The 11,026-nt window shown below is 38.4% G+C and overlaps 2 protein-coding genes across 2 annotated transcripts in view; one reads left to right on the top strand and one right to left on the bottom strand.

The window, feature by feature from the left end:
* Positions 1-1,784, top strand: part of LOC103090757 (tripartite motif-containing protein 64-like) — a 6,545-nt gene extending 4,761 nt beyond the window's left edge. The window contains 2 exon segments of the mRNA XM_007457354.1: positions 170-267; positions 1,291-1,784. Of these exon segments, the coding sequence (XP_007457416.1) occupies positions 170-267; positions 1,291-1,784 (592 nt within the window).
* Positions 1,785-8,134: 6,350 nt separating this feature from the next.
* Positions 8,135-9,270, bottom strand: LOC103090488 (putative upstream-binding factor 1-like protein 3/5). The gene is given in 2 exon segments (XM_082931078.1): positions 8,135-8,553; positions 8,556-9,270. Coding segments are annotated over 2 exon segments (1,134 nt in total).
* Between the last annotated feature and the right edge of the window lie 1,756 nt (positions 9,271-11,026).

Here is an 11,026-nt window from a genome sequence, read left to right as displayed (position 1 = left end):
TATATATATATATATATACATACAGCTGATTCACTTTGCTGTACAGCAGAAACTAACACAACATTGTAAAGCAACTATACTCCAATAAAAAAATATAATAAATGGCTTCTTTTGTAATGGTTGTGTGATTAACCTTTGGCCCTGAAGTGTAGATACCATTTTTTTACAGGACTGATCTGGTACAGATGCAAAAGCCTCAGCCAGTGAACCCAGAGCTCACTTCCTGGCCTGTCACTGGAATCCTAGACATGCTGAACAACTTCAGAGGTAAGAGTCAACCTTCAGTGAACAGGACTACATTTCATTAGAACTTCTTGGGAAGGAGCCTTCTTTTAGTTATTTTATTTTTTCTGACATGAAGGTAGTACATGACTTTCCAAAGTTGTTGTATCTTTTCTGCCAATACAGTCATGCTACAAAGAACAAGGCTGAACTTTGCAACCTATATTTTACTGCAAATGCAAAGCAAGATACATATTTTTAGTTACATCTGAAATAGGCAGAGCTAGAAGAGAGCAACTGGATTGATCAGCTAGTTATAAAGAAATAGAATATTTAGTTCTCAGAGTAGTAGTTAATGTATGTTTATTCAGTTTATTTCACTCTTGAAAGGTTATATATGGCATTGCTGGTTTTAATTTGTTCTATATTACAATTGTTTACCATGCATTATACAAAGAATATTTCTTATTTCTATAATTACTAACTTTTGACAAAATACACTACAATTGGCTTAGGCAGAATCATTGTAATGCTGTTAGATCAATCTCAAAATAATTGAAAGGTGAGGGATATGTGAACATGGTTAGTCATAACATGCTTTTAGAAGCTTCCAAACTATTCATTGATGGATTTCTATCAACATTTTTGCTTTGAAAACTTGCTAGGTAGAGACTCTAGCCCAACAAATACCCACATAATATCAAAGTGCTCTCTCTATATTAAAGTGTTAAAGACAAAAGACACAAGAAAAGTTTTCTAAAGTAAAGAAAAAAATAAAATTTTATGTGTCCTGAAATAAACTATCAAGAATTTGACATAAAATCAGACTTCACAGAGTTCATATGTCTGTATGCTTTTTCTTTTTCTGTATGATTTGAGGTGTTTCTACGTGCTGTAGAGATAGTTATAACTCTTGTTCTTCATAGAAGAGCCAGTCTGAACTCCCTTTTGTCTTCGCTTTGTATTTCCTTGGAGGAGGGAAAATGAAAAGACTCATTGGGTAGAGAGCCTCTGCCTCTCAGGCCATGGAAATCCCACTTGTTGACCACATTTTTGCTCTTTCTGCAGTGGATAACGTTCTGAGTCAGAAAACGACCATTCACAATGTGAGCCTTTCTGAGGATGATACAACTATGATATATGGAGATGACCATCATGGCGTGTCCACAGAGCTCCAGGGTGCAGAGAGTTTTGTGGCCTGGGGAGCTGTGGCCTTCACCTCTGGAAGGCATTACTGGGAGGTGGATGTGACACACTCCTCGAACTGGATTCTGGGAGTCTGTAAAGATATCTTGACAAGCAATACTCTTATCAGTATTGATTCTGAAGAAGCATTTTTGCTATCTTCTGTGAAAGTGAACAATCATTATATTCTGTCCACGACCTCCCCACCCTTAATTCAGTATGTGCAAAGGCCTCTGGGTGGGATTGGAGTGTTTCTGGATTATGACAATGGAACTGTGAGCTTCTGTGATGTTTGCAGAGGTTCCCTCATATATACTTTCTTTCCTTCTTTCTTTTCCTCCCCTCTGAAGCCTTTCCTTTGCCTTAGGTCTTCATGAATAGTCAAGTTCCGTGACCATTTATTAGATGAACTTCTCGTAGGAGGAAGTTACTGTTCTGAAACCTCATGTGAGGCTACAGGATGATACTTGACTGTCTCTGAGCCTATGGTAATTTAATGGAACATAATGATGGTATGTTAATAAAATGGCATAACCATGTTGAATGTATAAATTTGTTAATTAAATGATCTATTAATAAAAACTATTATGGAGCATTTCTAGAATATAATCAATAGATATTCTTTTTTTAAAATAATATTTGTATTAAAATAAAAATTACATATCATAAGGTTCATTTACATTTTAAGCAATGTGTCTTTCTTCCATAGTTGAACCATACTGGGGTAGAAGAATGAAGTGGTATATATCTCAGCCTAGTAAACAAAAGGAATAGCTCAGTTTTTTTCTTCAAGTGTGACCTAGTTGGTTGGATAAATGTATTTGACAGATTTGGTCAAACCCTTTCTCTTTGTCAAACATTTAGACTTTCTCTAAACCCTAGTCATTCAGCACATCACAGCTCATCAACAGCTTTTCCAGAAAGATTTTCCTGACTCCACAGACCAGTATAGTTCCTCTTATAACACACTCTCTGAGCATATGTCATCTCAACATAATATTCAACAAACTTTCACCAAATTACTAGATACTTTTTACTACAGACTGAAAATTCTGAGAGAGTAAGGATGGCCTTTGACTTATTTACTACTATATTCCCACTATCCAATGAAGTACTTAGAACATAACAAAAATAAATATAAGGCAAATGAATGAACAAATACATAAGTGAAATAGCTAGTACACAGAAAACGTATTTTATCATCATTAAAATTTTCTTTACAGACTAGCAAAAGTTAAGAGAATTCAGCAGCACCAAACCAGCTTTACAGCAAATGCTAAAGGAACTTCTCCAGGCAGGAAACACAAGAGAAGGAAAAGACCTACAATAGCAAACCCAAAACAATTACAAAAATGATAATAGAAACATACATATCGATAATTACCTTAAATGTAAATGGATAAAATGTTCCAACCAAAAGACATAGAGTGGGTGAATGGATACAAAAACAAGACCCATATATATGCTGTCTACAAGAGACACACTTCAGACCTAGGGACACATACAGACTGAAAGTGAGGGGATGGAAAAAGATATTCCATGCAAACGGAAATCAAAAGAAAGCTGGGGTAGCAATTCTCATGTAACACAAAATAGACTTTAAAGTAAAGACTATTACAGGAGACAAAGAAGGACACTACATAATGATCAATCCAAGAAGAAGATATAACAATTGTATATATTTATGTACCCAACATGGGAGCACCTCAATACATAAGGCAAATGCTAACAGCCATAAAAGGGGAAATAGACAGTAACACAGTCATAGTACGGAACTTTAACACACCACTTTCACCAATGGAGTGATCAACCAAAATGAAAATAAATAACGAAACACAAGCTTTAAATGATACATAAAACAAGATGGACTTAATTGATATTTATAGGACATTCCATCCAAAAACAACAGAATACACTTTTTTCTCAAGTGCTCATGGAACATTCTCCATGACTGATCATATCTTGGGTCACAAATGAACCCTTGGTGGATTTAAGAAAATTGAAATTTTATCAAGTATCTTTTCCAACCACAACACTATGAGAGTAGATACCAATTACAGGAAAAAATCTGTAAAAAGTATGAACACATGGAGGTTAGACAATGCCCTACTTAATAACCAAGAGATCACTGAAGAAATCAAAGAGGAAATCAAAAAATACCTAGAAACAAATGACCATGAAAACATGACAACCCAAAACCTATGGGATGCAGCAAAAGCAGTTTTAAGAGGGAAGTTTATAGTAATACAATCCTACATCAAGAAGGAAGAAACACCTCAAATAAACAACCTAACGTTAAACCAAAATCAATTAGAGAAAGAAGAACAAAAAACCCCCCAAAGTTAGCAGAAGGAAAGAAATCATAAAGATCAGGTCAGATATAAAAGGGAAAAAAATGAAGGAAACGATAGCAAAGATCAATAAAACTAAAAGCTGGTTCCTTGAGAAGATAAACAAAATTGATAAACCACTAGCCAGACTCATCAAGAAAAAAGGGAGAAGACTCAGATCAGTAGAATCAGAAATGAAAAAGGACAAGTAACAGCTGACACTGCAGAAACACAAAGGATCATGAGAGATTACTACAGGCAACTCTATGGCAATAACATGGACAACCTGGAAGAAATGGACAAATTATTAGAAAAGCACAACCTTCCAAGACTGAATCAAAAAGAAATAGAAAATATAAACAAACTGATCACAAGCATTGGAATTGAAACTGATTAAAAATCTTCCAACAAACAAAAGCCCAGGACCAGATGGCTTCACAGGTGAATTCTATCAAACATTTAGAGAAGAGGTAACCCCTATCTTTCTCAAACTCTGCCAAAATATAACAGAGGGAGGAACACTCCCAAACTCATTCTGCAAGGCCACCAACACCCTGATAACAAAACCAGACAAAGATGTCACAAAAAAAGAAAACTACAGGCCAATATCACTGGTGAACATAGATGCAAAAATCCTCAACAAAATACTAGCAAACAGAATCCAACAGCACATTAAAGGGAACATACACCATCATCAAGTGCGGTTTATCCCAGGAATGCAAGGATTCTTCAATAGACGCAAATCAATGTGACACACCATATTAACAAACTGAAGGATAAAAACAATATGATCATCTCAGTAGATGCAGAAAAAGCTTTCAACAAAATTCAATACCCATTTATGATAAAAACACTCCAGAAAGTACGCATAGAGGGAACTTACCTCAACATAATAAAGGCCGTATATGACAAACCCACATTCAGCATCATTCTCAATGGTGAAAAACTGAAACCATTTCCACTAAGATCAGGAACAAGACTAGGTTCCCCACTCTCACCCCTCTTATTCAACATAGTTTTGGAAGTTTTAACCACAGCAATCAGAGAAAAAGAGAAATAAAAGGAATCCAAATCGGAAAAGAAGTAAAACTGTCACTGTTTGCAGATGACATGATACTCTACCTAGAGAATCCTAAAGCTGCTACCAGAAAACTACTAGAGCTAATCCATGAATTTGGTAAAGTAGCAGGATACAAAATTAATGCATAGAAATCTCTTGCATTCCTATACACTAATGATGTAATATCTGAAAGAGAAATCAAGGAAACACTCCCATTTACCATTGCAACAAAAAGAATAAAATACCTAGGAATAAACCTACCTCAGAAGGCAAAAGACCTGTATGCAGAAAACTATAAGACACTGATGAAAGAAATAAAAAATGACACAAACAGATGGAGAGATATACCATGTTCTTGGATTGGAAGAATCAACATTGTGAAAATGACTATACTACCCAAAGCAATCTACAAATTCAGTGCAATGCCTATCAAACTACCACTGGCATTTTTCACAGAACTAGAACAAAAAACTTCGCAATTTTTATGGAAACAAAAAGACCCCAAATAGCCAAAACAATCTTGAGAAAGAAAAACGGAGATGGAGGAATCAGGCTCCCTGACTTCAGACCATACTACAAAGCTAAAGGAATCAAGACAGTATGGTACTGGCACAAAAACAGAAAGATAGATCAGTGGAACAGGATAGAAAGCCCAGAGATAAACCCACGCACATATGGTCACCTTATCTTTGATAAAGGAGGCAAGAATATACAATGGAGAAAAGACAACCTCTTCAATAAGTGGTGCTGTGAAAACTGGACAGCTACATGTAAATGAATGAAATTCGAACACTCCCTAATACCATACACAAAAATAAAATTAAAATGGATTAAAGACCTAAATATATGTCCAGACACTATAAACTCTTAGAGGAAAACATAGGCAGAACACTCTCTGACATAAATCACAGCAAGATCCTTTTTGACCCACCTCCTAGAGAAAGAGAAATAAAAACAAAAATAAACAAAGGGGACCTAATGAAACTTAAAAGCCTTTGCACAGCAAAGGAAACCATAAACAAGAGGAAAAGAGACCTCAGAATGGGAGAAAATATTTGCAAATGAAGCAACTGACAAAGGATTAATCTCCAAAATATACAAGCAGCTCATGCAGCTCAATATCAATAAACAAAAACCCAATCCAAAAATGGGCAGAAGACCTAAATAGACATTTCTCCAAAGAAGATATACAGATTGCCAAAAGACGCATGAAAGGATGCTCCACATCACTAATCATTAGAGAAATGGAAATCAAAACTACAATGAGGTATCACCTCACACCAGTCAGAGTGGCCATCATCAAAAAATCTAGAAACAATAAATGCTGGAGAGGGTGTGGAGAAAAGGGAATCCTCTTGCACTGTTGGTGGGAATGCAAATTGATACAGCCACTATGGAGAACAGTATGGAGGCTCCTCAAAAAGCTAAAAATAGAGCTACCATATGACCCAGCGATTCCACTACTGGGCAGGTACCCTGAGAAAGCCATAGTGCACAAAGAGACATGTACCACAATGTTCATTGCAGCTCTATTTACAATAGCCAGGACATGGAAGCAAACTAAATGTCCATCAACCAAGGAATAGCACATATATACAACAGAATATTACTCAGCCATAAAAAGAAATGGAATTGAGTTATCTGTAGTGAGGTGGATGGACCTAGAGACTGTCATACAGAGTGAAGTAAGTCGGAAAGAGAAAAAGAAATACCATATGCTAACACAGATATATAGAATCTAAGAAAAAAAAAAAAAGGTTCTGAAGAACACAGGGGCAGGACAGGAATAAAGATGCAGATGTAGAGAATGGACTTGAGGACACAGGGAGGGGGAAGGGTCAGCTGGGATGAAGTGAGAGCGTGGCATGGACATATACACACTACCAAATGTAAGATAGATAGCTAGTGGGAAGCAGCTGCATGGCACAGGGAGATCAGCTCCGTGCTTTGTGACTGCCTGGAGGGGTGGGATAGGATGGGTGGGAGGGGGATGCAAGAGGGAGGGTATATGGAGATAAATGTATATGTATAGCTGATTCACTTTGTTGTAAAGCAGAGAGTAACACACCACTGTAAAGTAATTATACTGCACTAAGGATGTTAAATATATATATATATATATATATATATGTAAACCAAAATAATAAAAGCAGTGTCATATTTGTACATTAATTCCAAAAAGTTTAGTAGCCTATGGACTAAAATACTTATACACACAACACGTACAAACTCATAACGTAATACAAATAAATCAAGTGTATGGCGAAAACATTATTCACTTACAACCTGGAGCATGAGGAAGGGATTGGGGCAGAACCAAAATAAATTTAGACATGGCCTGGAGAATTAGTGCCAAGAGTCAAAGGAGACTGATTTTAAGGAGGAGTTAATTCAAATGGAAATGATGAAGTTCTAAAAATTAATTTCTAATTTTTGAAATCAGTAAGAAAAATCTCAGTGACAGCTAAGCGATAAATATACATATAGAAATGCTGCTGCTTGCATGCCCCTGCCACTAGCAAGAGAGGGAAGGGCCAACTTCTCACTTCACAGAGCAGGGAGAGAGACATCAGGAGCTCAACAATCTTCTTAAAGGCAGCTCTCCTACCTCCAGTCAATCAAATCTTCCCATTTCCAGTTCCCATGCAGAAGTCCTAAGGGACAGGATCACAGAGAAGGGAGGAGTCAGACTCCTCGGGGCTCCCTCACAGCTCTGGCAGCAGAAGGTGAGGAAAATAAAACTTCTCTGTTCAGGAAACTCAGTCTAGTCCAGAGTGCACTGCAGCCCAATCAGATCATTGTTTATTCCAAGAGTATTCATTGCATTGACTGTCTCTGGGGTTGGACTTGGGGTACAGAGAGGAGCCAGAAATTACTGCACGAGATGCCTTTTTCCCAATCAGTCTTACTTTGTATTGAAGAGGGAAGGAAAGAAGGCAGGCAATGAAAGGGCACAGGGAGAAGAGCCCTTCCATTTGATGAAGATGCCATGGCCTTTTTTTTTTCTTTTTTTTTTGCGGTACGCGGGCCTCTCACTGTTGTGGCCTCTCCCGTTGCGGAGCACAGGCTCCGGACGCGCAGGCTCAGCGGCCATGGCTCACGGGCCCAGCCACTCCGCAGCATGTGGGATCTTCCCGGACCGGGGCACGAACCCGTGTCCCTTGCATCGGCAGGCGGACTCTCAACCACTGCGCCACCAGGTAAGTCCAGATGCCATGGCCTTTTGCTGGGAAGTTCTTTGTTCAGGTTGTGAAAAAAGCTCAGCTGGAATCTGTGCCAGAGGATTCCCCTGAGGTAGATGAGCTGGAGCCACTGTCCTCAGACACAATCTTCATCTTCACCTACTGCTGTGGTCTGAGGAGTTGCTGCCTTTCTCCTCTTCCTCATCTTCCTTATTTTCCTCTGATCTCCCTGAGGCAGGAAAATATTCTCCAATCATGTCTGATGATTCTGTATCTGGAGCCTGAAGCCCCTGGCCCAGTCCAAGCCCTCCCTGCAGATTCCCTGATGATGGGGACTGCAGATCCATCCTCCTAATCTTAGGATTAGGGCCTCCCATCATGTTCACGTTCTTACGCTTCAAATAGGTTGTCTCTCTGTAATAAGCATGTTCTTCAGGAGACAGACTCTTGAGTCAGAGATCAAGGTCCACCTTGTACTGTTTCTGCAGTTCCTCAGCCTCCTTCTTATAATGCTCCTTCTGGTTCTGTGGGACACGCTGCCAGCATCTACTAATCTCTACCATGTGCTCCCTCGGGGCAACCCTTTCAGCTCCCTACTCAACCACAAATCCTGGTGGAACTTGTGATAGCCATTCATAGGTGGCTTCTTGGCCTCTTCATGAATAAACTGTTTTTTGGGGGAGACCACTTTTTGCACATTTCCCTGAAACTTCTTTGGCACTTTGATTTGGCTTCCTTTGGGGACATCAGATTTCGCGGAGTTCCGGACTAGATCAGGGTGCTGTTCTCTGAACAGAGTCATTTTCTCCTTAAACTTCTGTTTCTCCTTCTAGAAATCTTGACTATATTTCAGCTTCAGCTGCTCTGGAAGCTTCTTGTATTCCTCAGACAGAACCTTGGTCAGCTCCTGGTTGCTCAGCTTAGGGTGTTTTTGGGTGTACTGGAGTTGCATCTTTCTGAAAAAGCAGAGGTAAGCTGTCAAGGGCTTCTTGGGTAAATCAGGATGCTTCTTGTGTTTTCTGCATTTGTAAGGATTGTTAACATTTTCCTTTGTTTCCAGGACTAATTCTTTCAAAGTGCAAAACTTTCTCAAGTTATAAGAAATTTCTAACCATTTGAGTTTGCACATTTCCCCAGGAAAATCTTTACAAGCTACTTTTTCCCAGTCCATCAGTGACTAGGTTGTTTTGAACATGTGCCTGCCATTGGATGGAATGTTATTCACCATACATTCCAATAACGTCACAATATCTTCTTTGGACCAGTCATCCTGGCCTTTAGGCAACACCATTTCTTGTTCTTTGGGATACTTATATCGTCCCAGCAGTTCAAACATCTCAGCAAATCTCCAGCTTCTCCACTCTCAAGATTCAGCAGGTGAGTTATTTCTGGAAGTCCTGCAGTGTGTGATTTCTATGTTTCTGAAGAGAAAGAAAAAGAAAGGTTCTCTCCTATGTGATACACAAGAAAAGCACACCCCACCTGGGATATGTCGCTTCTATCATTTAATTTACCTTTAAAAACGTAAATGAAAACAGGTCCAAATTCTGAGTTGAGATTCTTGTTGAGCATTAAGAGCTCCTTTTGTACAATTAAAAATCCTCAGGCCCCGTTCCAACATGCCTTCCAATCAACCTCACCACAGCTTGTTTTAACTACAAATGAACAAAACTAAAGACTGGCTACTCACTCAAGGGGCATAGGATAAGAGAAAACGAAGGGAACTTTAAAAATTAAAATGCCTGAAAAGGAAAGGGCTTTAAAATAGCAATGAGATACCACAACACATGTATAAGAATGGTCAAATTCCCAAAATAAGGACATCACTGAATACTGAGAGGATGTGGAGAATCAGGAACTTTGACTCATGGCTGATGGGAATGCAAACTAGTACAGGCATTCTGAAAGACAATAAGGCAGTTTGTTACAAAACTAAATATCCTCCTACCATGTAATTCAGTAATCATGCTCCTTTGTATTTGCCCAAATCAGTTGAAAACCTGTATTCATTAAAAAACAAAAAACAAAACCTGCACAGGGATGTTTATAGCAGCTTTGCTCATTATTGTCAAGACTTGAAAGCAACCAAGATGTCCTTAGGTAGGTGAATGGATAAAGAAATTCTGGTACATCCAGACAATGGAATAGTATTCAGTGCTAAAAAGAAATGAGCCATCAAGCCAGCAAGACACATGACATATACTTGAATGCATATCCCTAAGTGAAAGAAGCTAATCTGAAAAGTCTACATGCTTCATGAGCCCTACTATAGGACATTCTGGAAAAAGTAAAAATATGATGACAGTAAAATAATCAGTGGTTGCAAAGGGTTGAGGCTGGGGGTACTAATGAATAGGTGATCACAAAAGATTTTTAGGGCAGTGTAACTCTTCTGTATATTATAAAGGTGGATACATGATTCCACATGTTCACTATACATCAGTCAAAACCTACAGAATATACAACAACAAGAGTGAACACTAACGTAAAACCATGGACTTTGGGTGATAATGACGTGCCAGTGTAGGTTCTTCAATTGTAATAAATACACCACTCTGGTACAGTGTATGATGATGGGGGATACTGTGTGTGTGTTTATTTGGAGGAGGCAGGAGGTATATGGGAACTCTCTGTACGTTCTACTCAACTTTACTGTGAATCTAATCTTCTCTAAAACATAGGATTCCAGAGCATAGCTACCTTCTAAGAAGGGTCCTGATGGCCATGGCCTGAATGTGCAACTGAGGAGCTAGAAATAGAAATGAGACAAGCCTAGGAGACCCTCCAGACTTGCATCCTGCTGTGAGCACTTCATGGATTAGTCATGAACACTTGAACCTTAAGTTAATGACTGATTTATAGATTTTGCTGGACTCTGTCCATTAGAATAAATGCATTCTATTGAGCCATAATTTTTGTCTTTAAATGGAAAGGATTTAATGAAAATTATATAATATTTCGAGTATTTATTTTCTTAACTTTATCAGTCTTTAAGCCATAGTGAAAGCGTTACCTCCTTCAGAAAACTCCCCACAAAATACCTGGTA

Source organism: Lipotes vexillifer, unplaced genomic scaffold (genome assembly GCF_000442215.2).
Source record: "Lipotes vexillifer unplaced genomic scaffold, Lipotes_vexillifer_v1.1 scaffold1505, whole genome shotgun sequence".
Classification (NCBI taxonomy): Eukaryota; Metazoa; Chordata; class Mammalia; order Artiodactyla; family Lipotidae; genus Lipotes; species Lipotes vexillifer.
The sequence above is the reverse complement of the archived record's forward strand: the minus strand, read 5'-3'. Positions and strand labels throughout refer to the sequence as shown.